Source organism: Microtus pennsylvanicus, chromosome 11 (assembly GCF_037038515.1).
Source record: "Microtus pennsylvanicus isolate mMicPen1 chromosome 11, mMicPen1.hap1, whole genome shotgun sequence".
Taxonomy (NCBI): domain Eukaryota; kingdom Metazoa; phylum Chordata; class Mammalia; order Rodentia; family Cricetidae; genus Microtus; species Microtus pennsylvanicus.
The window spans coordinates 95,946,532-95,973,505 of record NC_134589.1 but is presented as its reverse complement, the minus strand read 5'-3'; the positions used below and the strand labels follow the sequence as shown (position 1 = coordinate 95,973,505).

Here is a 26,974-nt window from a genome sequence, read left to right as displayed (position 1 = left end):
ACTTACATTTCATGTTTTTCTTTTAAGAGCCACACATTGTAATTAATTTGGTTGAAATCCACAGAGTTCTTTCATGAGAGCAAGAATTCAAGTGTAGAACTTTGATATGAAAATACTGATGTCTCTAATCATGACTGCCTATGAGCCACAATTATAAACTTGGCAGATGAAGATGACACAAACTTCTCCTAAATCAAGGCAGTAAACTCCCCAACTGCTTGCCAGAAGATATGTGAAATAAAATATAGTTACTAAACACTCTCTAAGATGAACAAGAAAAAGCTCAAATACATTGTTCCATGCTTGCATCCCCACCATTTTGGAAAACGAAGCCAGGGGATTGAGAGTTTGGGGTGAACCTGTGCTACTCAGCAAATTTGAAGCCAGTTTTGAGTTGCATGGTGAGAGTTTGTCTTGAAAACCAACAAAATAAAACAGAGCAAATGAAAATTCAAATATGAGGGGATGTGAGCGTAAGTGCTGTCCACAGTGCCCCTGGCAGACCTCAAGAGGCACACAGTCTGTGCTGAGTGGGGTAACTTTTCAGTTCCCCTACTGAAACATCTGGAATAAGTGCTCCTAACAACCGCACTAGCCCCATTCACTCACAGAGCTGTGAACGATGTAAAAGGACTCTAGCTACTGCTTTGACTATTGTAGCGTGCACTGCTCTCCCAAGGAATGAATACACCACCTTCAAAGACAGCATGCAAAGAAACGGAATGTGAAGCCCAAATTGATGTCGATTTGGAAGAAGTGCCCCCTGACAAAGATGCAAGTGGAGAATGGGAAACACACAGTGAAGAGAGGCAACCATAATGCCTGTCTCTCTGGAAAGGTACAGAAAGCACACATAAAAATATACCACGAGCTGCCTCTTGGCACCATTAGGCAAGTAGCTGCTGTGCAAAGCATGGGGAAAGTTTCGGCACTTGGAGAAGTGGGGAACTGCCAAGTTCTAGGCAATTTGGAAAATGATGGTACTTTGTGTTGTGTTATGTTCTTGACATTGAGATTTGTGTGCCTCGGTTGAACAATAGAGTCAAAGGAGGCAGGAGGCACAAAGATCTTTGTGGTTTTCTCTGTAACAGTCCTCATTTAACCCCTACCCAGCTAGGGGACAGAAGACAGAAGCAGAAGAGACTGCGGCAAAGAAAGAAACTGTCTCATGGTCAAAGACCTCATGGTGGCTAACTGAGTCTAAAACATGGCTGCTTCCAGTAAAAGATCTCAAAGAGGAAACTGTGTTGAATCCCCTAAACTTCACCGTGGGGAGCCACGCAGAAAGTTCCAGATGCCTCTCAGTATGGTTCATGCTGCTAAATGTATCATATAATAGAATGGCTTTGTGACCACCAGTGTTCATCTTAGGAAAATGCCATTTCTTTAAAATAGCAGTTGTAAAAACCAAAGAGGATTCCCAAGACAGTACAAGTGGTCCATGAATCCATATGGTCCAATAATTTTTATAGATGAAATCCACACCACACAAAATCCACAGAAACTCTTTAACATAGACACAGATGTTGTTTGTGATAAGTAGAATTAATTTCAGTGTTCGTGAACGTATACTGTGTTCCCTTAACTGACAGATGCTACGGGTCTATCTATCATCACATCAAATCAACATCTTGTTAGCTAGCTGTGTGAAAATTCTGACTCAAAAGAAAAAAACAAAACCAGTGTTTCTGAAACAAATAGATTTCTATCTGAGTTTAATATCAGGTAGCATGACAAATGACAAGTTCTTTCTCTGGGCCATCTGCCCTAACCCTAAAGGACCGAGAGATTCAGACATTAACATACACATCTCATCTGTGTGACTTCCAGCTGCGAGTATTTTGACTACTTCTCTGACTTAGCCCGTAGCCTCAGGTAAAGTTCAAGATAATCAAAAAGTCCAGGGAAGAAAATAGACCCTTAAGGGTGAGAAGCTGGGGTTGGCTGACTTGCATGTCACCATAAAAGAGTGTGAGAATGGTCATTAAGAGACTTCAGCTCAAAGCCAACATCCCGGTGACACTTGATGAGTAGAGACAGACCAAATAGCAAGACATCCCCTGGCTTGACATGGCAAAGAGAACAGAACTCCCCCAGCTACCCATCAGTCAAGCTGGGTCCCACTGCTTTGCACACACTTAACCTCGACTCTCACTTCGAATGCTCTGCACTTTTCAAAGTCATCTTTGACCTGAGAGTGCCCGAGGGTATCTTCGTTCTGCAAGAGTTAGAGGGCTTAACTCAAGGTTATTACCAAATGAGGGAGCGATAAAAGTGCGAGAGTTGACCTTTCCCTCTGAAATGTCAGGTTTCAAGCCTGGGTATCTAAAATATTAGGATGCCTGCTCTGCTTTTGTGTCACACGCATACTTGATAAGCATCGTGTGTGTTAAGGAAATAACAGGTCCAAGCTCATCCCAGCCCCGAGATCACGGAACCCCCGAGTAATGAACCAGGGCTTCATCTTCATGCCGAGAATAAGATGAGCTTTGCTCACAGTGAGGCATCTGACCTGGCCTCTTCTTGCTGCTGTTGTGATATTTGCAGCTCGCCACAGACTCTTAGAGGAGTCTCCAAGCAGCCCACCTTTGTTCGGAGTCAAATGTTAAGGATGTAGTTCTTTGGTCTAATGCACACAAGCTTGCTGCCACTCCTGGGGTGTCAAGGATATACAGAGGAACTACATCCCAAAACACAAAACATTATCTGAGCTTCATCAAAGCTATCCTGTGTCACAGCTGAGACCAACTAAATGGTAAAGCCCTCCCGTCCCTGAATAGATTCTTCAAACATCTTCGAGAGAAATAATCAGGGTCCTAGTGACCTGGGAGAAAGCAAAACCATCCTTTATCTCCTCAGGGTGAGTGGTGGCTTCTGGCTGGCTCTGTTTCACCATGATGCCTAGGCCACACTGCCCTTTGTCATCCTTGGTAGCATGATAAATACCCTTGAACCCTCATCCAGGAAATTGTATACTACAAGAATCAAATCAGATTTAGAAACTGGTAGTTTTTGTTGTTGTTGGTGGTGGTGGTGGCAGATTTTGAAGACTAAGCTTCATATAGAACTAGCCATTCTCTGCAGCTGCAGTGCACAGTGCCTGGGGAAAGATGGGGATAGAGTCACTCACAGGTCATGGTCATGCTTTTAGGTAAGCAGGCAAGGGCTTCAACACTTGTGTGATCATCAATGGACCTTATCATCAGTGGTTTATAGAGGCAACTCTTTTCTGCTTGCTTTTGAAGTTACTTATTAGAAAATGGCCAACTGGCAACGCACAACTCCCCCACGCACAACTAAAACAAATAAGTGGCTCCTGCCACCCCTAAGGGACTCTAGCCACTCCAGACGCAGGTAGCAGATACTAAAATGCCTTTATCCCACAAGAATATTCCATCTTAGAATGATGAGTTCACGGAACTCCCCAAAAGAGGGAAACTGAGGACAAAGGTAGTACTTACACCAAACATTTGTCGGAGGTCTGGATCCCGGAACCGGAAGGGGATGTTGGACACATGCAGCCGCTTGGGCTGAGACTTGTTTTCTGTGGTTTCCGAAGGTTGTGTCTGGGGCTGGCCATCAGTCGGTGCTGCATCATCTGTCTGCTAGAGGAACAAAAGGAAAGCAAAGAACCTGTAAGTTCCCTGTCCCAATGCCCCCCCTCCCCGTTCCCCTGTGTGCAGGAGGGTGCCAGACAAAGCTTCAAGGCTGTTTGCTTTTATATTTAATAGCAAAGAGTAATGTTTTGAGCATCCACTGAATGTCCAGCCACAGATCTGAGATTCCATATCAATCAAAACAATCAAAAGTCTCTGCAGTATAACTCTCACAGTGGGAAGGCATAATAAAACAACTCATAAGTAAATGTAAAGTTGGGAGGGAGGAAGACCAACAATGTGGGAAAAATAAAGGGAACAGAGGCTAGGATGGGGCTCAGGGTAAGTAGTGCAAACTTCATCAGAAAGGGAGTAAAATCATTAAAAATAAGAACATGCATCCCTTAATGCTGTTCGAATTCTTATGCTATTCATATATAAGCACTGAGGCTGTACAGATAAAATATTAATAAATGTCAAAAATTTTCAAAGGCCTTTTGGTGATTTGTCATTCATCCAGAGAAGCAGATGATGGACTCAACTTTTTCTTAGGATGTTAACTTAGCTCCTTCATTGTACAAATCTATGTGGTCTATTGCCAGGGATCCCATTAGATCATTTAAATTTCAAGTAAATGGGTTTGCTTGCATTTGTTGCATTTGAAATGCTCAACAGCCACACGTAGATAGTACCTATGTTGGAAAAGGCAGAAACAGAATGTTCGCATCTGTACGAAAGCTCTTCTGGACTATGCTGGCGTAGATAACATAAGGTCATTAGCCCAGCCCATTATTTCTTATTTTCCTCCACAGAGAAATAATTAAGATGCCACATTATTACTCTGCTACTTACAATATGGGCAAGAATTAAGAGAAAAGTCACATTAACTGTTGCAGTTGTGGACAGACACCCTGTTTTTCTGAACTTTCTCTGCAATTAGCATATTCTGCCTGTAGGTGGCAGTAGAGCTGTCCACTTAAGATACATACTTCTTTGAGATTACTGTTGTAGGGTCTTTGCCAAAGCTGAAATTTGTGAGCGAAGACTCATCCTCCTCTATTTATAAGCAATTTAGAAGCCTATAACTAGGACAGGCAGCCAGGTGTAAAATAATAGCGCTTAGAGGCGACAATCTTACATGGCGAAATGTAACAGAAACACCCAAACAACAGGAGCACAATTAGCAATTTTCCCAGCGTCTCTCCGGTGCACTAGGGTATTTTATTTGCGTCCTCCTTCACACACTCTGAATTACATGTTGACATGAGGAGCTCCTGGTGCCTTGCGCACAATTCATCTACAGTGATTTGGTATCAGAAGGCCTACCAGATGACTTTGCCAACTTTCAAGTGTGGCCCTGAAAACCACGATATTTTGTCAAAAATGTGAAGAGGGAGATACTCTAGGAAGAGGAGGAAAACCAAAACCAATTACAACGCAGTGGCTCTTTGTGGGTGTGTGACCTTTAGTCACACTAGCCACCGGACATCCCAAGGCACACCAACTCTGGCTCATAGGAAAAGGTACTAGGAGAGGCTTAGGGGCCAGATTCTGTGCCAAGGGACTGCCCAGTATGTGCAATGACAGAATGATGTAAAGGGGGAGCCCTCCATTCTGGGGAGGCTACCTGGAGTCACACAGAATACATAGGAATGAGCAAGAGAGAAGAGTTCAGAGGTAGGTAAAGGTTGTAGACCCAAGAGTCCTGTACACAAACACAAGTGGCTGTCAGAAGCCACTTCAGGTTGACAGCAGAAGTGAGCTGTGACCAACATGCTATATGAATGGTCACTGCCTCTTAGAGATTGGCTGATGCAGTGACAGACTGAAAGGGTGAAAGATTAGTGCACTACTAATCAATGAATAACAAATAAATGAGTAGATACCATGTTTGTCAGCTTCGAGTGCTAGTTAATGAATAGCAGTGTAAGCTAGGGAAGAGGCTCACTGTCCAAAGGTGAAGACTTGAGTTTGCTGCTCCAGAACCTACATAAAACAGAACTCAGTGATGCATTCCTGGAAGATCAGAGGTTGTTGTCATGTAAACACAGCAATGATGGGAGCCGGTCTCCAAAAAGAAAGAGACACCAACTAACAACTAAAGCTGATCTCTGACCTCCACGTATACATCAACACACACACACACACACACACACACACAGAGAGAGAGAGAGAGAGAGAGAGAGAGAGAGAGAGAGAGAGAGAGAGAGGAGGGAGGGAGGGAGGGAGGGAGAGGAGAGAGAGACAGAGAGAGAGAGAGAGAGAGAGAGAGAGAGAGAGAGAGAGAGAGAGAGAGAGAGAGAGAGAATCATTCTGTAACCCTGAGACCCACATAGATCAGGAACCATGTTTTTCTGTTTTGTAACAGCACATTGGGTTCCACATGAGTGACAAAGAAATTACTTTTAAATCATGATATTGCTACTTTGCCAAGAGGAAGAAGGTTTCGGTGTCTTACCACAAGACCCTAAGTTGGCATAAGCAATGGCTAAGACCTTAAGTTTCCAGCCCATTTTCTCCACTGTATTAGAAATTGCTATGTGAATAAAAATTAAAATGACTTTCCCTTCCTCCCAAGAAAGGGACTCAGACTTGGATTTGTGCACAAATGCTGAATGGCTCAGTTTAATAAACCTAATTAGGAATTACAGAGATTATGATTAAACATATTAAATATAGCATTATGCTGCTCATGTAAAAATTAAAATTAATCATCTCTAGTCAAACAGGACTTTGGAGAAATCTTTGTGGTGTTTCCTTTGATAAAAACATACAATGCTCGATTAATCATTTTGTATTGTACACATTTATGCAAATACCCATAAATTATTACATAGGGATACCTATGGCTAAAAGTTTTTACTGAAAATATGTGAAATGAAAAATAAATCCAAATTGTTTTCAAACAAAAAATGGTTTGTAAGGGGGAGTAAAAAGGGGTGTCATCCTCTATAAAGTGATAAAGAACAACCAAAAGATCATTTCAAGCTGAGTGTTCCTATGTCCGATGGGACTCATTGTGCTATAACCAGGGTTATGGAATAACTCCGTCCAGTGTGCAATCCCACTGCTACCAACAGCTAATCCAGCGCAGGGCACCTACAGTTTGCTCATCTGTGACAGGACAATAAATGACCTGTGGCCTACAGGCTTAGAACAAGGACCAAAATAATAGGGGCAGGTATAGGAGAGAGTAACCTCAGAACAAGGAGCCCCTCATCTTTTACACTGAAGCTAGAGTACTTGTTACTTTTAAGACCAAAAATGGACTTTTCCTATGTAGTTCTTTTGAATTGATCAAGGAAAATATCTCTGGAACAAATCTGTGCTTTTCTGTGTCCATTGGGGTTCAGAGCTGGCATATTGTCTACCTGCATTTGATACAGGCTTGGTGAGTAACCCTTGGCACTGTGGGAGTGCACAGCACCTGTAAAAGCTGACAGCTCCTGCAAGGAAATGAGGTTACTGCGGGGACTGGACTTTAACCTGCTCTTCTTTTGCTTCAGTACCCTGTTATCTCCAAATGAATGATCCTCTATACATTTCCCCAAAGTCCTGCGCTCTAATAACTACAGGCTGAAAGTTCTGAAACCACAAACAAGATACACTCCCCACTGTAGAAGCTGTCATTCTCACATAGCATCGGGAGGCTGACCAAGACATCTCCGGGTTTGTCTCTGGTCAGATTATCACAAATTTAATGGCTTAAAATAATAGAATATTCTCAAGCCGTAGTAATGAGGATAGAAATTCAAAACCAAGGTGGTCACAGGACCAAGCTCCTTCTTTCTTTTCCTCTCCCAGCTTCTGTGTCTGGGTAGCTGTTGGTTTAGGGATCTGTGGCCTTCATCTGTTTCTGTGTTCACATGGTCATGTTCCCTGCATTCCTCCCTCAGGTCTGACTCTTCTGACAAAGACACTCGTTGTTAGGGTTAGAAACCATGCTATGCAAGGATGACTTGAGATCATTACTGTCTCACATCTGCAAAGACACTTTTCCCCAAAGAAGGCCTCAACTACTCAGTTGACAGAGCTTACAACATCCCATGTGTTTGGAGGCTGCTATTCAACTATGACAGGTCCCTCGTAAACACAAACTGGAAGAGCATATTCAATTAGTGGCTGTTTTCCAGGAATGGCTATGTTATTTCTTAGGACTATCTCTGGACACTTGGACACTCGCAGAAGAGATAGCCTCTAACAAGAGCCAACAGAAAAGAGAATGTTCTAGCCTGAGCAGAAATGAGACAGGTACCTTCCATTGACCAGGTCAGGCTGGCTACCTCCCCTTATGTTCTTGGTTATAGATAGAGATGCTTGTCCCCTCTGCCAGGGTGGGAAGTCCTATGTCAGTTTATAGAAAGTCATCAACACTCTACAGTTCAGTCTGAAATGAATAAAATGGTAATTACTCCCCTGTTGTGGATTTTTCTGAATAAGCCTTCACTGAGCAAGCCTCATGTCACTCAGGATCTTGTGTCACTCATGATGGCCACCAACAGCACTCATCTCAGTTCTGCTCTCAGCTTCTCCGGACCATGGACATACACAGCTCTGAGATCAAACAGCCTTCTCCCCACACAGACTCACAGACCCTCTGAATTGGAGATCCATTAACTCCAAGAGGCAGGTTGCTCAGAAGCGCTTGGCAGAATTTCTGAACAAGTGCGTTAAGACTCACCATGCCCGGTTCCATGTTGGCCCACTGCTGAATACCCCTTTCATGAGGCAGGCTGTGGGCTAAAGAATCTTTCTTAATAAACAAACTCCCCAGGTATTGGCACAGGTTATAAATGTTAAGAAAACACCACTGGCACTTTAATCTCCTGAAGATCACTTAGTGTTTCCACAAAGACCTTAATAAAGAACCGTGGGGCTCCCTCCGCTGTAATCGTTCCTAATTCAATGAATAGCTCTGAACAACCCACGGTTAATCCTAGTGAAATTGGATTTTGATATCGACCAATCCAGGGATGACTGTTGGAGAGAATACACATAGAAGTGGGCTCCTTGCAAAGTCTGTCCCTGCCCCAGTGTTCTTTCAGGTTACTTAGATACTGTAGAGTCAACTGGCACCCCAATGGGTACTAAGTAACTGGGTGTAGAAGCATTGGGTAGGGGCTGTTTATGGCTAGCTCTGAGTTAAAAACCTCATCCATCATGAGCTGAGTACACCCTACTGAACCTTAGATTCCCCAGATACAGACGAGCCCAGGAGACTTTGCGGCTCATGAGTGCTGCAGATGAGTTAAATCGAAGGATGCCTGAGCAACGCATGGTAGAAGTAAACCCTACAAGAGAAATCAGAATTCAGAGAGAAACTGGAGCTCTTTGCTGCAGCAGCCAGCCAAGGAGAAGGAATGGGCAACAATTAGAAAAAAAGCAAGAACCAAGCTATATTGGGTGGGAATTAAAAATACATGTATGCATAACCCAGTACTAGATATAGCTCAAGGGTGCTGAGGAAGCACACTTGGGTAGCCCTGAACAAAAAATAAAATAAAATAAAATAAAATGTGGGCAGCAGATGTAATTTTATAATGTCTGGAAGTCACATGTTTTTAAGAGTGAAATGCAATATGAAATCAATCTTAAGCATACATTCATTTTAACTATTTAAAGCATAGTACTGTGATACACCATCAGTGCAAAGGGCAATTAAAGTATTTTTTTCTGCATTAAGTTTTTGACATTTACTGTACACTTTGTGCTTCTGGGTCCTAATCTCAGGAGGGTACATTGATTTCTTATTAGAAATCTTTGATCTATATTTAAGCTTCAAAAAGTGATCGTTGAATATCCATCTTTTTCACTTACAGTTCAAAAGTCCCAAATGACTGAATCGAGGGTCAGTACTTCCATTTAAGATAAAGTTTAATTAAATTAAAAATCTGTCCCATCAGTTTTAATAGGGCACTTTCAGATGCTCAAAGGTAACATGAAGATCCCTTAACGATGTTTCTAATCCCTAGAACCTGTGAAAAAGTTGCTTTATAGGACAAAGAAGTGGGAAGGATGTGGACAGAATTGAAGTCACTGATGACCTCACCATGAATTAGGTCATTCAAGACTTCATGGGGAGGCTACTATGAACACCAAGACCTTCCAAAAATCTTTAGAGGTAGAAGAGAAAACAGCTAGTGACACTTGACGGGAAGTGAGAAGTCCACCTGCCATTTCCGGCCTGGGATGAGATGACCGAGGAAGGACAGAAGCCCAAGAATTAAGGAACTGGAAAATATAAAAGTTCAAGAAAGAAAGGCCATCTTTATGGCTGGAGTTTGTTCCTTTACCCGGTGATGCCTAAGCTGGGCTTCAGATAACCAGGGGCCGTTACACTGCATGTGTATATTGGATCCAGTGTTTGCTGCAGAGAGAGAGAGCGAGCTTAAAAACATCACTGTCTACATGACAAATCACAGGTATACAACATGTCCAACATTCCAGAGATTACATCAGTTTGCACTTTTGTCAGTGTGCAGGAGATAGTAAGAATGAAGACAGGGATTCAAGGGAGACAAACAGAGAAGGATGGAGAGAGAGGAATATAGAGGTAGGTATGGATTCCCTTCAGAGTTTGAGCCGTGTTCTCATAGGGGGTCACTTAGCACTGTAGAGTCAACAGATCTGCCATCTTTTAAAGAACAAGCATTGAAAATAACACCCATCTCACACACAGCTTGTGTCTCCAGAGCCTCTGTTGTCGGTGGCTCTTGCTGGGATCATGACTGCTATTATTTGTTACTATTTCTGCCATCACCTAAATACATGTTTCTTAACCCACTTCTGTGTTCCTGGACACACTGAGGCTAGATACCCTTTGCATAGGGTGTAAGTATTGGGTGTATGTGTGGGGGGGTGCATGTGTGTATCCCAATATCTGTACAAAATCTCAGGAAGTTTCCAAGCTTCCTGAGGGATACGTAGATGCCACATCTAAAAGCAACAGAGGGCAGCCACTTGCTTTTGCCATGCCCCAGACAGAGGCAAATGGTTGCTGACTGTCAGTGACTTCAACTGCTACCATTCAGTGCTGGTTTATAAGAAAACATGGAAATGGGAAAGAGACGGAGGGATTTGAAAGCTCTGCTCAGATACCATGAGCTGGGAAGACGAAGCTTGGAGAAGTGAAGTTGGCTGTACAAAGATACACGGCTAGAACCCAGGAGGATTTTGGGCTCCACATACTGGCTTGTTTTCGGCCTGTCACTGCCTCTCAAGGGGAAGGCAAAGATGCTGCGGGAAGTCTGAGAACAGGACAGAAGACATGTACAAAGCACATGCGAAGGAGTAAAGATTCCACTCCAGTTTCTGTGCCGGAGCTCAGTGCTGCAGCCAGGACGAGATCTGTGCTAACCCAGCTGCTACCAAGCCAACGCATCCAGGCTCCTTCAGACACCTCCTGTACATTTCTCGAGGCTTCTCTTAGGCTCATATTAGTCATAATTATTTTTAGTTTACCCTAAAAAACTTTCCATTTTTTTTCACTTTTAAAGATGTATTGTTTATTCATGTGTTTGTGAGAGAGTCTACATGTGTGAATGTACCCATGCATACAGGTGCATGAGAGGCCAGAGGAAGGTGCCAGATCCCCTGAGACTGGAATTGGGGGGCAGCTGTGAGCTGTCTGCTGTAGATGCTGGAAACCAACCCCTAGTCTTCTGAAAGAGCTGCAAGTGTTCTTAATTGCCGAGTCATCTCTTTGGGCCCCAGGCTTGAGCTTAACTATCACACTATCCTGGTGTGATATCCTGGATCTTCAAGGTAACGTAGTTTTCATACACTCCCGTGGCACATAGTAGGCCTTCATATGGCTTTCCTGAGTCATTCTAGTCCATCTCTTTAGGTCAACCTATGTACATGTTTCCTGAGTTCTGCCTTCAAGGCTTGGACAGGAACAGCAAATGGTTTCCCTTCCACCAGACTGGCAAACACACAGCATCTTTCTGCTCTGGCCAGTTCCTCCCTTCTCTGTGTAACACTCTTCACACTGATAAGTAAGAACTCTACTTCTAAAGAGTCTACTGCTTTTCACCGTCTACCAGTCAAGTTGTTTCTTAGAGGTGAAGGAACTTGTGAGAGTCTTACAGGCTTGATTTGATTAGGTTGACAATATTATCTGAGCAATGGTTGAGGGCCCAATGCGCTGAATTTTGTACCAAATTGATTTGTGTAACAAACACTTGCTTTGTCTCTTCTAGTGGCCTGGATAGTGGGTCTTAATTCAGCCTGTGATGCTAGGTGCTGGGTGAATTTGAAGTCCATGGTTGTTCTCTCTCTCTCTCTCTCTCTCTCTCTCTCTCTCTCTCTCTCTTGCTCTGCAGAGAGGAGCAAGGCCAGAGCAAAGGCTGGAATAATTCAATACATTGTGCTAGAAACTCAAAAAAATAATATCACATAGCTCTGCAATATACCTATTTGATTTGATTTGTAAACCTGATAAAAAAGCAATTGAAAAAGTTTGGGGGGGAGGAGAATATATATGTTCTAAGCAAAACTGCAACCATATTGAATGTGTACAAGGAACCAAGGAAGGGAGGAGAGAGCGGTTAGAATATCAGGCGCATCCAATCAACTTCCTGCCTGCATTTAGACAATATTGCACATTCTCCATTTAAAATGGAGAAAGACTGTAAGAAGTTATTTTCCATTAAAGCAATAATAGCATACCAGGGGATATGAATTAAAACCTATGCCTCTGGATTTCTCACAATCTTACTTCAAAACAGGGCTGCACAGAGTCTCTGAGCTTCCTGCCCTTTTCATTTTAGCTCTGTAGGCAAACAAATAAGTTAATCACATAGCTTTGGATATAGTTAATACCTCATTTCCAGTTCTGTAGGGCCAATTCTGTACCTGGGCAAGGCAGACTTAAGAAATACATTACATTTCCCTGATCTCAAATAAATTCAATGCTCAGCTCAAATGATGGATTCCTGAGAAAGAAGGACGGGAGGCACGCGACAGACTGACTCTAGATTCCTTTGCTCTTTCATCCTCTGGAAATATAGGAAGAATGTGAAAGGCATTGGGGGCTCCACATCACTAGAGGACATGGATGTCAAGGTGACCATATTAATCTTCCCTGGCTGCTGAAACTAAATGCCAGTCTCATTGTTTGGGAAGTTGGACCTGTAAAACCAAGGACTACAGGTCAGTACCTTCTTGCTATGTCCTCACAGGTCAAAGGGAGTATATCTCTATTCTCCCTCTTTTTGTAGGAAAACATTAATTCCCTCATGGGGACCCCATCCTCATGAGTTCATGTAACCAAATTACCTCTGCAACATCCAGTCTCCTAATATCATCCCATCAGGGATAGGGACTTCAATGTAAGGAAGGCACAGTAACATAGGTGAGGAGAACTCACAGATACTTTGGGATAAGAACGCATGTTTGTCTGCTAGAGAGACAAGGGCATCCTAACGTTGTCGATCATTCAGGGCGCATCTGTTGAGAACTCGGAACAGGTTAAGCATCACAGAAGCCATAAGTGACCAGACGATACAGAAAGTGAGTTTTACTGACTCTCTGAATTCTGAAGCGTAGGCCTTTCATGCCATACACAAAAACTTAAAATGATACTCCCAGCAGCTATACTGAATGACGTGCTTATTACAGTTCTGGCTATTGGCACCAATAGGACAGTACCTGATACTGTGTTGCTATTCGATACCCTCTATGCCAATGTCAGCCATTTCCACACCTAACTGAAGGAACGTCCTTCTCCACGGAATCTTGTCTCTGCTTTCTGGAATCCTAAAGACAAGTCTTTTGATTCTCTCGATCAGTCAGCTCCAGATAAAAGAGCCAGCAGATCCCTTCTGGACTGAATACCTATCCTCCTCAGTAGTGACTCTCTTGCAGCTATCTCCCTCTCTGCCCAAATAGCTTGATTGTCTTTAATCCCTGAGATTAAAAAAAATTCCAAGCTACATCAAACCTCTATTAGAAAGGAAAAAAAAAATGTTTATTGAATTCTCAATTGCACCTAGCTCAAAGATTTCTCCTTAATGTATTATGCAATATTGAAATGAACCAAATGTTAATTCTATACATTATGGTAATTTCCTAAGACTGAGAAAACTGCCAAAAGCACAATTCAGTTATAGAACCTGGAGATGAGTCTAAAAATGGAGCCGATCTCAGTGAAGATCCAGGGTTTTCCTGACTAATTGCCTCTCACTCTTTATACGTGGTTCAGCCATAGAAACCCGTGTTCCAAGCAGTTTGTGCTAAAACTGGGTTTCATCCCCAATATACACCAGAGCCGGCTGTCACTATCTCTGTGAACTGTGGTAGGTTTATTCACACAAAGAAGGCAAGAGTCCTGCCATAGAAAGTGCACCGTTTCTGCAAAGTGGCGTGACTTGGCTTGCTTTCAAGCTGCAGATCCCATTTCTCAGTGGGCTTGCTTCTTTCACACTGTAGTGTCTGTTGGGGGGGGGGGAGAGTCAGTGCACTGTATGCTGGAAAACGGAAGTGCTAAGAAACTGACTTGTGACATAAATGTGTTTGTGCCTTCTTTCTCGTGCGTTCTTCAGCCTTGAGGTAAATAGTTTCGCAATGTGGGCCATTCTGTAACTGATACATAGTGATGCAGCCTCAGTAACGTTATCTGCTTTCTCATAAAACTTTATTTATAAAAGCAGACAGTGTGGGCTAGATTTGTTCTACAGATCGTAGCTTTCCATGGTCTGAGTCTATAATTCTGCACATGTTTATCGTTTAGAAAGCACCTGTTGGTTTTATTAGAAATGTCTGCGATAGTTAGTGGTGAGAATGAGAAGAAATTGGGGAATATACTCTGAGAAATTAGGGAATATACTCTGAGCAATTAGGGAATATACTCTGAGAAATTGGGGAATACACTCTGAGAAATTGGGGGATTTCTCATTCTAAAAAGTAGAATGATAAGAAGCCATATCACTAAGAAAATGAGTGCACGGTGAATGAAGGACTTCGGATTGACAGTTCTGTCAGAGGAGCTGAGAATCCTTAGGGGAAGACTCGTTTATTTAGATGCACAGTCATCATGAGTGACATCACTGAAGCCTGAACCTTTGGTGCCATTAAGAATCAGATCCTTAGGCTCCAAAGCCACAGAGAAACCCTGTCTCGAAAAAACCAAAAAAAAAAAAAAAAAAAAAAGAATCAGGTCCTGTCATGTATGGTGGCATGTACCCATAATCCCAGCATCTGGGATGCTAGCAAACTGGTGGAAATTCAAGGCAGCAGAACCTATATAATAAGTTCCAGGCCATTTATGGGCTACAATAAAAGGCCCTGCCATAAATATAAAAAACAAAGGTGTTTGAAAGATGGCTGGGGTGGGGGTTAAGAGCACATGTTGCCTTTATAAAGGATCTGAACTCAGATCCTAGAATCCATGTTTGTGGACCATAATCAGCTGTAACCCCATCTCTAGGGGGATCTTATGCCTCTGGCCTTTGATGACATCTGCACACACGTAATTAAGAATAATTGAAAAATAAATAAAGAACAGGAAGAAGAGAAAAAAGAGGAAAAACAGAGAGGATAAGGAAGAGGAAAATAAAGAGAAGGGACAGAAGAAAGACGAGAAAGAGAATCATCGACCACTCCTGCCGTCCTCCACTAGCCACTTACAGAATCCATGCCTTTAGTGCCAAGAGAAAGTGGTTAAGATCTGAGCGGGAAGCATGGAGCGGTGTGATTGTGAAGAAGCCGCTTACCTTCTCTGACTACATAAACCTTTGTTTCCAGTGAATAGGCTTAGTGGATGACAATGCATGCCCCTTGACATAAGGAGAAATTCATAAAATTTTGTTTTAGAAAGCACTTTGGCAGTTTCAAGGTGCTCTTGCATCTATAGCCAGTCATTTCTACACGTTACTGTTTGAGACAGGATCTCTCACTGAATGTGAAGCTGGACAATTTGACCACAAGCCCCAACGATTCTCTTGTCTCTATCACCAATGACTTGGGATTATAGATATGTGCCACCAGAACTGTCTTTTTTGTGGGTTCGGGTTCTAGGCGTCTGAACTCAAGTCCTCATGGTTGATGGAAGCACTTTCTTGTTCAGCCACCACTACAGTCCTAGTCAAACATTACTGACTGATCATCTTCCATGTAGTGCCAGTTAGGGATATCTATTTTTAACTACACTCCCATCTACCTTCAAAAGCATACTGATATGGAAGACAGATTCTAAGACTTGGGATGGATCTCCTGGGTCTTAGATTGTTCTTGCATCTCTGGACTGCCCTTGGCATGGAAGACAAACTTTTTTTCCCAAAGTAAAACTTCTCTCCAGAAAAACACTTCTATTTTGAAGGGGACAGGGTAGCAGCTGGAGGCAGGAGGTATTTCAAATAGCTTCTCTGATTGAAATTGTGCACACCTTCCTTCCAGACCTTGGGTTGCCCCAGTTTCTATGAGGATATGATTGAAGGGAGAGAGATGTAGTTGGATGGATCACAATGCGGTTGCAAAGCTGAACTCCTTGGCAGATGGAACACGCTAATGGGGATTTGCTGTTCTCTCTAAAGAGTCAAGGTTTCCACCTTTCTACTGAATTTTAGACTCTCCACAGAGTTTACACTCAGCCTTGCCCTCTGCTTTTCCCGACATTTTATCTCTGCCTAAACTGCTCACAAAAGGCCTCTGAACTGATCTCTTAGACTGGCTACGTGGAAACAGGATTACTTCCTTTCTAAGTAGGCAGCAGCCACTCCCCATTGAGCAATAAAATAAAATATAAAGCAGGATAAATTTATTCACTTTTGAAAGTGAGAGAGAGGAAAAAATCCTTTTAAGAAGAGTAACAGTGAAATCCATTTAACATAACAACCTAGAACATTAACCTGGAATGGGAAGCCCATCCATACTACTGCATGCTTATCATGTGTGTATTACCATGCCCTTCTCAACGTCCTCTTAAGAAGGCAATGGGATTGCCGCTGCCATTTGCCCGTGGACCAGAGTTTTCAAAATATGGAGAACTGAAGAGTCCAGATCCCTGTTTTTTATTCGTGTTGAGTTGGCTTGGTCTGGGGCCTATGATGAAATGCTAGTGTGTGTCTGTGAGCTCCAATGTATGGCTAAAGCCTGATTATCAGAGGTTGTTGGAATCTGCTGTGGAGATAGTCTTTAATAAAAGGTTATGAGTGTATACAGGAAGACTAGGGAGATGGCTCGATTGGTAAAGTATTTGCATTGCAAGCATGATGACCTAAGTTTGAATCCCTAGAATCCCAGAAAATTTGGGTCACAGCATGTGCCATAATCCTAGCTCTGGGAAGGTTGATCCAGAAAGGTCTCTGGAGCTCACCAGACAGAAGGCCTAGTAGAGCAGATGGGTTTGATTCAGTCAAAGACCCTACGCCAAAAAGTAAAACAGAAAACAATTGAGGGAGTCACCCAGTGATGACTTCTGGCCTTCATGTGCATCACTTGCACGTACATTGATGTGTACACATGTATACACCTATACAAACATGTACATACATCAAACACAAAGTCAGACAGGCACATATGCACAAATGTCCTGGAGAGCCAAAACTCACCACATTCCAGTTCTCATACTATATTTCAGTAAGTGGTAGTAAAGACTCCAAGCCTAGACCACTAGACCCAACTTCCATCTTCCTTTGCACTCTATCTGTATGGTACACATTCTACACAGTGGTTCCAGCTATTCGGGAACTTTAGGCAGGAAGATATCAAGTTCAAGAGCACCCTGGGACAGAAAAGAAACTCAAAGCCAGCTGAGCAACTAAGACTCTGTCTTTAAATATAATGTGTGGGTCTGGCAAGTTGCTCAGGGGGTAAAGGATGTTTTTTTCACAAGCCAAGGGAAGTGACTTTCATCCTCAGCTCCCACATAACAGTGGAAGGAGGGAACTACTGCACACTGCTAACTCTGTGCACCAGGAGGAGGGAACCATTGCACACTGCAGCTAACTCTGTGTGCACTGGGAAGAGGGGACCATTGCACATCGCTCCTAACTCTGTATGCACCGGGAGGAGGGGACCATTGCATACTTCCAACTCTGTGTGCACTGGGAAGAGGGGACCATTGCACATCGCTCCTAACTCTGTATGCACCGGGAGGAGGGGACCATTGCATACTCCCAACTCTGTGTGCACTGGGAAGAGGGGACCATTGCACATCGCTCCTAACTCTGTATGCACCGGGAGGAGGGGACCATTGCATACTCCCAACTCTGTGTGCACTGGGAAGAGGGGACCATTGCACATCGCTCCTAACTCTGTATGCACCGGGAGGAGGGGACCATTGCATACTCCCAACTCTGTGTGCACTGGGAATAGGTAATAATTGCACACCGCTCCTAACTCTGTGTGCACCAGGAGGAGGGGACCATTGCACACCACTCCCAATTCTGTGTGCACTGGGAATAGGTAATAATTGCACACTGCTCCTAACTCTGTGTGCACCAGGAGGAAAGGACCATTGCACACCACTCCTAACTCTGTGTGTGGTGATGGGGTGTTGGTTGTTTACAGAAAGATGTACTACCATCACTGAGGACCATGATAACTCCATGAAGTGGTGCTAAAGTTGTATCAGTTCACAGGTAAAAAAAAAACCATACTTGCAAGGAGCTCAAGTAGCTAGGAAGAAGGAGAGTGGGTTCTACAGCTACGGGTGTGCACTTGCAAGCTATTTATGTCTATCTAATACCAGGCTTCTGGGGCAGAATTATTCATATGGGATCATAGGACTTGGAAATAAACAGACCCAGACAGAAGAAATCCAAGGCCAAAGTTTCTATTGTATAAACTGTTAAAAATCCCAGAACTCATGTGGTGTGGGACAATTCTGTATTCTCTCTCTCCAATGCAAATCAAAACCATTCAAACAACAATAAAAGCCAAGGTAGACAGCCTTAAGGAATGACAGCCAAAGATGATTCTGGCCTCCACGTGCATATGAACAGGCATACACACAGAAAATTAATACTTATATTTTAGGTTACCATGGCACCTCCACCAAAATCTACTTCATTTAAGTGTTTGCATAATGCTCATGCCAACCACGGATCTCGAGTCACTGTTATTCTTCAATTTAGAATGTAATATTTACTTTCAACATGTATCCATCAAGTGCAAGATTCAGTGCTAGGTACTAGAAACACATCACGGAACAGGACATTAGAAGATCATTTTCTTAAAACTAGAAATCTAGTAAGAAGGGGAAAGATAAGTCTTGGTATGATGACTGATAAGTTCATACATACCAGGCTGAAAGTAGCACTAAGGGGCCAACCAGTAGCCCAAAGGGAACAAGGGGTGTTGGGTGGGCTTTGAACTTCCACTGGAAAGCTTTGGTGACACTGACATTTGGAATGAAAGTTCAGTTGAGGCACAAGATTAGCATGCAAAGGTCCTGGGGTCAGAAAGCACCAAGGAAGGAGGTAGACACCAAGTGTTAATAGGAAATCGGATCTGACATGGGGTCAGCAGAACGAACATGGAACAACACCAGGTCATGTCGACTATTTCAGAATTTGGCTCTTTAAAACATTCTTTGCATTGTGAAAATGGTTTTATATTTATTGAAGAGTTACAAAAAAATTGCTCTGTGTGTGTGTGTGTGTGTGTGTGTGTGTGTGTGTACAAATATGTTTTAAGGCCAGAGATCAGAGGACAACTTCAGGAGTCATTCTCAGAAATGTTGACTTCTACTTCCTTTGAGACAAAGTCTCCAGCTGGCCTGGAACTTTCCACTAGATCAGGTGGGCTGACCAGTTTGGGGCACAGGGAATCTGCTTGTCTAACATCAGAATTGTGAAGCTCACCGATATGACCATACTTTTGAGAGGGTGTTGTGAGATAGGGTTTTACTGTGCAGCCTTGGCTGTCCTTAAATTGCTCTGTAGTATAGGCTGGCCTTTAACTCACAGAGATTCCCCAGCTTCTACCCCCCTAGTGCTGGGATGAAAGGCATGTGCCACTGCCACCTGGCCTGGCTCCCCGTTTTGTGTGGGTTCTGGGGATCAAGTTCAAATCGTCATGCTTCTACAGCAAGCACCTCAGCGCCTAAGCCATTTCCCAAGTCTCAGAACACTATGTCCTCATACGCCATTGTCCAGTTTTCTCCTAACACTTAACACCAACACTTACCAAAACAAAGCCAGTGAATTTGCTCTATTTCCATTAACCGATCTCTGTGTTTTAGGCATATCTTCTCAGCTTCTTTTACACTAGCGTCTTTTCTTCTCTCCCAGAATCCAACCTATGATCTCAGGGTGCAGTTCCAGGATTTTAGCTTTTACACTGATGAAAATGAGAGTCCCTAGAAGGCTTTTAGCAGAGGAAGAAGATAAAATGGCTTATGTCTTAGCGAGATGTCTGAGTGTTTTCTTTCTGTATTTGAATTTTCATTGTACGCAAAAGCCTAGGAAGATTATGGGAACTGTAATTGAGTAGGTTCCCACACATCCTCCTCCCACTACCCACAAGAACAGAAAATGCCTTTTATCAGAATTACACCAAGAGAAATGGTCAAAAGCAATTATCAGACATTTTGCAAACACTTGAGACTATGGAACAGCTGAATAACTAACAGTACTTCATTTCCTTAGTGTCCAACTTGACTTTTATTACCAAGATGCTAATTGTCCCAACACCTTGGATTTATGCAACTCCTTCCTCCTAATATCCCAGTATTTTCAACTTCTATTTTCCTAATTGTTTGAACTAATAACCTCACCTGGTTTGAACACAGAGATAATATGGCAAAATAATTACAAGTTTGATGTCAAGCATTTGGCTTTAGACAAGGAGGAACAAAATTAGATTGCTTAACTCAACATACAACATACACAATCACACACACATATGCACACAAACACACATATATATTTGTATATATATATACATATACACAACACACACATATATATACACATACATACATACATACATACATACATACATACATATGTAAAATTATTGCTCTATGGTGCCCATGCTGACTCAAGTAACCATTCTCAGCCTCCAGAGCAGCTGGGACTACTATGGCGCACCAAGGTTCCAGTCCCTCTTGTGTCCTTTATCTCTGTGCTTAGCACAGAGCTATTCACTCACGAGCAGCATCTGAGCAAAACCGAACTCTCAGAGAACACCTAGCACCTAGCCTACTCAGCCGAGATTGGACATCATCGTCTACTTGAAGTCTCATCTATTCTCGGCACAGGAGCCAGACTATTGGCTCACAATCTTTTCAAGACTGCACTATGATTGTCTTCACATGTCAGCCAACTCCATTGTACTGAAGAATGCCCTGGCAGCTGGGGGTGACTGTGTAGCTCTGGCCAGGTGTACGAGGCAGTAATTTCTGCAATGAGCTGGACCTTCCAAGAACCCCAATAAGTGGAGTTGTTCACCTGATCCACATATCCTGCACATGGAGCTACTTCATCTTGTGGAGTACCCATCAGGGCTGAGAAGGGCCTCTGTCTTATAGGCCTAAAAATGCTGTCTGTGCAATTTATCTAACTGCTCCTGGAAGGTTTCCTGTACTCTCGAAAATGGAATACTCTGGAAAATTAAAAGAATAAAGAAAGAGTGGGAAAGAAAAGAGTAGAGGGAGCGAGGAAGACAAGAAGGAGGGGAGGAAGAAAAGGGGAGAAGAGGAGGAGACACAGAAGGAGAGAGAAAGCCAAGAAGGGGGAAAGAAGGGGAGGAAGTTGGTTAGGAGAACATAGGGAAGGAAGGGTAAGAAAGGGAGAAGGGGAGGAGAGAAGAGAGAGCTGGAAGGGATGTGCACTGTCTGCTCCTTCTAGAGCATGATTTGTTAGCCAGAACATATATCAGAGAAGGCAATGCCCCTACAGAACAGGCCTTGGAAATGCTTGAGATGGAACCCACACAAGGTCATGAACTATGGATTTTGTCTCTGCTCTGCAGTCCAAATTAAGAGCCCAGTTGGGGTTTGGCTCAGATTTTTACCATAAAATGCATCTTTGTCAATGAACCCTGACCTGCTGATGGCTGGGGCCATCAGTCCTCACAGCTACCCCAGCAGGCTCAACTCTGCAGCTTCAGGGACAGTCTGGGCTCCAGGGGACACTTTTGGGAAGAAGAAGAAAAGGTGATCATCTCAAGGGTTGACCTTCTGATTCTGAAGTCCTCTCCCCTGTGGGAATGCCAAGGATCCTAAGGTTATGTAAGAAGCTGGAGGGACAGCCAAGGCCCTCACAGACAGAAAGAAGAGGTAAAATTCCACTATGGAAGAGAAAGCAATACAGCCTCCGAACAGAGGGACGAATGAGTTCGGGAACAAATACACAGATTCAGGGATAGAAACAGTGTGGGTATTTAGTTGCAGGCATGTGGACAGAGGTCTCAGAATTTTCATGCATACATGATGAACAGCAACTGTTCATTGATGTTATGACAAAGCAGATCTCTCCAAAGCCCTGCCTAACCAGCTAGCTAGAAACACGCTGACAGGAGACGACTCAGGCAGTAAAGTACTTGCTATGTAAACACGAGGACTTGAATTCCAGCCCCAGAACTTACATTTATAAAAGGAGAAAACTGAGTATGGTCACATTCACTTGTAACCTGATTCTGGGGTGGAGAACAGGTCCACAGACAGATCCCTGAGGTGAACTTGGCTAGCCAGTCCAGACTTGAATCTAGTTCAGGCCTATGTGAGAGTTTGTCTCATAAAACAAGGTGCCTGGAACCCAAGAAATAACGCAGGTACACAAGTGTTTGTACACATATTTGTATCTTTACACACAAACATGAAAGTAAAGGTGTGTGTGTGTTCATGCATGCACACACACACACACACACACATCTCTATAGTATCTTTGCTGCAATTATTTCACCATGGCTTCCTTCAGCTTGCCAATGGGCGGTCAATGAACACAGACTTGGAGAAACACGCTTACCAGGCTCCTGTGAGCTAGCTCAGTGATTGACAGCATTGGGCCCCGCACTCAGTCACAGCGCTCTAGTGTAGCAACTCTTAATTCCTTTTAGTGTTTCACATATTCTCAAATGTCTCCAATTGCTTGGCTTAGCGACTCCGTCTTTTTAAAGACTGAAGCAAGTTTGAAGCTCACTTGATGTCCTCAGCACCTTGTGGCAGGCCTCACCAACTACTCTACCCACGATCCCTGTTTCTGCTTCTTCCGTGACCTGGGGCTTAGAAATGATCTCCGTGAACTGTGCTGAAGACACTGTTTGATCTTCTTTATTTTTACTCTTGGTACATGCTGTCCTTCGAATGAAAATGATTCCCCTTAGCCATCAGGAAGTGGCAATATTAGGAAATGGGGCCTTGGTGGAGTAGGCACGGATTTGTTGGAGGAAGTGTGTCACTGGGAGTGGGCTTTGAGATCTTAGATGCTCAAGCCAGATTCAGTATCTCACTCTCTTTTCTAGCTACTCATGGGTCCAATGTAGAACTCTCGGCTACCTCAGCAGCACATGTCTGCCTGCGTGCCATCATGCTTCCCACCGTGACAGCAATGGACTGAACCTCTGAACTACACGCAAACTAAATAGCAATAAAACCCTAACTAAGACAGGAGCTGGTTACCAGGGACTGGGGTATTGCTGTGACAGGCCAGAACATGCGTTTTTTTGGAAGAATATTAGTATGTTGCCTAGAGACTGTTCTTGTGCTATTTTGGTGGAGCAGGCGGCTGCTTTCCGCCCTTGCCCCTCCACCCAAATCTGTCTGAGGCTAAATTAAAGAGTTATGGATTAACGGCTTTGGCAGAGGACATTTCAAAACAGCATAGTATCGACTGTATTTCTTGGCTATTAGTGACCATGCTTAGGCAGATGCATAATAGAAGGGAAGAAGTCATGCAAGAAAAAAAATACAAACTGGACAGTTTGTGCAGAAAGGGGGCAGCAGAGAGTGTGAACAGATTAAGGAAAAGCCTGGTGTGAATTGGAATAAAGAGTGTGGTGACCTCAGGGCAAGACGCCACCCATCCATCTAAGCTTCCAGTTTGTAAAGAGGAAGGAAAAAAAAAAAAGCTTAGTACTGGTACACACCTTTAATTCCAGCCCTCAGGAGACAGAGGTCTGTAGATTTGCTAAAGTCAGCCTAGTCTACAGAGTGAGTTCTAGGACACCCACGCCTAGGTAATGAAGAAAACCATTGCAAACAGAAAGCTAGTGAAAATGGATTTGAGCAAGGAGCTATGTTCTAGCCCCAGTCAGCAGCAGAACTTGGCAGCTTTGGCCATGGGTTCTGGCTTTAGTCAAGGATACAAAAAAGAGGGTATGAAATCTCCCTCTGGAAGGAAAGCCGCTAAAGCCAGGCATGTGTCAGGAGGGTCCCTGCAGGGAGGCCCAGAGAAGCCATTGTGTGAAGCTGTGAAGGTGAAGCCTGGGTTGCCTTGGAGACCCTAAAGATGCTAAAGATGCCGACCCTAAGATGCTGGAGATGCCAGAACCCTGGGATATCTTCCAAGGAAAGCTACTAACAGGGATGGAAACAGCCCAGGAGAAAGAAGTGTGTTGCAGTCAACCAAGCTGAAAGGAGGTGGAGATCTGAAGAGCGCTTTGGCATCAGACATGGAGATGCAGAGTTTGGAGTTTGTCCAGCTGGTTTTGAGTCTTGCTTTGGTCCGGCATTTCCTCACTATGTCCCCTTTCCTCCCTTTAGGGATGGTGATGCATATCCTGTGCCATCCTATGTTGGAAGTATGTGATCAGCTTTCTCATTTTGATTTTACAGAGTCTTGGAAGAGACTTTGGACTTTTGAACCAGTGCTGGTACTGATAGACTACGGGGACTTCTAAAGTTGGACTAAATGCATTTTGCATTATGATATTGTTAAAAGATTATGGAGGCCAGGGAGCAGAATTTGGTGGTTTGGATGAAAATGGCCCCATAGGCCATTAGAGAATAGTACTATTAGGGGGTGTTGCCTTGTTGGAGAGGGAAATGTGTCACTTTAGTGTGGGCTTTGAGGACTTAGATACTCAAGCCAGGCCCAGTGTCTCACTTGTGTTCCTTCTACCTATAGGTTCAGACGTGGGACTCTCATCTAGCTCTCCAGCACCATGCCTGCCTAGGTGCCACCACGATTTCCACCATGACGATATGGACTAAACCTCTGAACTGCAAGCCAGCCCCAATTAACTGTTTCCTTTTATAAGAGCTGCCATGGCCATGAGGTGTCTCTTCCCAGCAATAAAACCCTAACTAAGACAGAGCATATAATCATTCAACATCTGAAAAGCCTGTTTCTTATTTATTGGAGATTTGTATGACTGTATGTTTGTGTGTTGATGTGTGCAGGCGCACGTGTGTTTATGTGCATACTGAGGCTGAAGGTGCCTTCCTCAGTCAGTCTCCACTTCATTTTTTGAGACAAGGTCTCTTTCTAAGCCTAGACTTCATTGATTTGTTTAGACTGCCTGGCCAGTTATCCCCAAGGGAACACCCTGTCTCTGCCTCCCTGGCTCTAGGATCACAGGACACCCAGCTTTTAAAGCAGATAGCTATGTTCTAAACTCGGGCCCTTATGTGTTCTCAGCACTTCACTGAGCGAGTTTTCTTTCCAGGGCCCAATGTGCACCATTAAAATTCCATAAGACAGCAATGCCAGCCCAGGTCTCGTGGCACCGTCACGGATAAGAATGGAAATCCTGTAAGCTTGTCAGAGCTGCAGTGAGTCAGACAGTCACTGTACTTAATGAGAATGTTAAAATTCTGAGCAATGTCTGAAAATTACATTCTAGAAATTTCTAAGCCTTTTGACTTTCATTAGGTCAGATTTTGAAATCAGAATCCTTCTCGAGCACTGTTTGTTAACATGAAAAGCATCACTTAATTGGGACTAATATAAGAGGCTCTGTAGAGTGATAATTTAATAATTCGGCCGTTTTATTTGTACAGTGCCTCCAGGCTCCTCGTTAAAAATGTACGAGACCTCCAAAGGGACAACATGGCTGTATTGCCACATACGTGTGAAGAGCTCTCAGATCAGAAAGCCTGCCCTCCGGGCCTTGGGAGAGCCATCTCTCTATCCCGGAAGAAGCGTTTGTATTGTAACCCGAGTGTACTTGGACATGGGACTCCCTGAAACCACTAGCTTGTCCTGGCAGGCTCGGGACGGGGGTGAGGGGTAGTGTTCCTCAGCCCACCAGAGAAAGCTCCAGAGTAAGGCATGCTTGCCGATCAGGAACTCTGCCATGACTTCCAGTTGGTTTCATTTTGTGTCAAATCTTGGCAAGGCAGGCCCCACCTTGTAAGCTGAAATATATCTTTGCCTCTTCAGTCTCTGAAGGGCTTCTCTGCCCTATCAGTGGTACCCAACTGGGACTGTTTCCTTGACACGTGTGTCACGTGCGTGCCTGTGTGTTCCGGCGGCCATGTGAGTATGGAGGTCAGGAAATCAAGGGTGCTGGTCTTTACCTGTCGCCATGTAAGCTCTTGTTTGCCACTGCATACTCCCGGCAAGCTGACCTAAGAACTTCTGGAATGCTCCTGTCTCCACCTCCAGTCTCACTTTAGGAGTATGGGACTGAAGCTATGTGTTAGCGTGTGCATCTGGGGGTCTGAATCCAGGCCCTCATAGTTAAACAGTAAGTATGTGTAAGTATTCACTGTGCTGTCTCCCTCAGAAAGTGCCAAACCCCTCAAACATTGCTAGAATGTCTTCATTTCCTGGTTCAAAGTCCTTGCATCTTTGGTTCCTTTTCTCTGGAGTCCCATTTCTTTCACTACTTTGCAAACTTGATCTTGATCTTATTGGAGTCGCTGGCAAACAGCCATCTTGCCAAAGTCCGTGGGTCTCTCTGAATGACACATGGCAGCCCTCTTGTCTAGTCTCTCCTATCACCAGACAGATTAACAGTTGACAATATCATTGTGACCCCTTGGCATACAAGTTCAGTGACGGTGACCTCCTTTGACTTGCTCAATACCCTTCCAGAACACTGGGAGGTGGGCTCCTAAGAGTGAGTGCCAATTCCTAATTCATTCACAAAGTGGGTCCTTGACTAGTAGGTGACATCAAAACATCACTTTGCCTAAAATTCCATCCCTGCTCATTTCTGTAGCCGAGCCTGATGTCAAGACAGAAGTACAAGTGACAGTGTGACAGGCGGAAGAGACTGGTTTCTTGTAGTGCTATCTCGGCTGAAGGAGCAGAGGGATGAATGACTAGAAACTAGTCGAGAGGGCAGTTCTGAGGGCCCTGTCCCTACTCCTTCAGTGTTCTGAATGACCTGAGAGGAGCCCTTTAAGTGTGCTCAAGTTGCAGTGTTGATGTTGACATCCTCAATGCTCAGTGCACAGTTTAGTTTTTACGTGTGTGGCAGATTCTGTTTATGGCAGGGTGGTAATATGTGAGAGAGAGAGAGGGTGAGGGAGGGTGTGGGCG

General features: G+C 43.8%; 1 protein-coding gene across 50 annotated transcripts in view; it reads right to left on the bottom strand.

Annotated features, from left to right (window-relative positions):
• The window catches only part of Rbfox1 (RNA binding fox-1 homolog 1), a 1,543,972-nt gene that overhangs the window by 122,812 nt on the left and 1,394,186 nt on the right, over window positions 1-26,974 (bottom strand). For 45 of the 50 annotated variants that reach the window (XM_075941979.1, XM_075941983.1, XM_075941971.1 and 42 more), the window contains one exon: window positions 3,462-3,605. In XM_075941979.1, the coding sequence (XP_075798094.1) occupies window positions 3,462-3,605 (144 nt within the window). The remainder of the gene's footprint in view (window positions 1-3,461; window positions 3,606-26,974) is intronic. The other 5 variants (XM_075941938.1, XM_075941937.1, XM_075941946.1 and 2 more) reach the window with 1 other exon arrangement.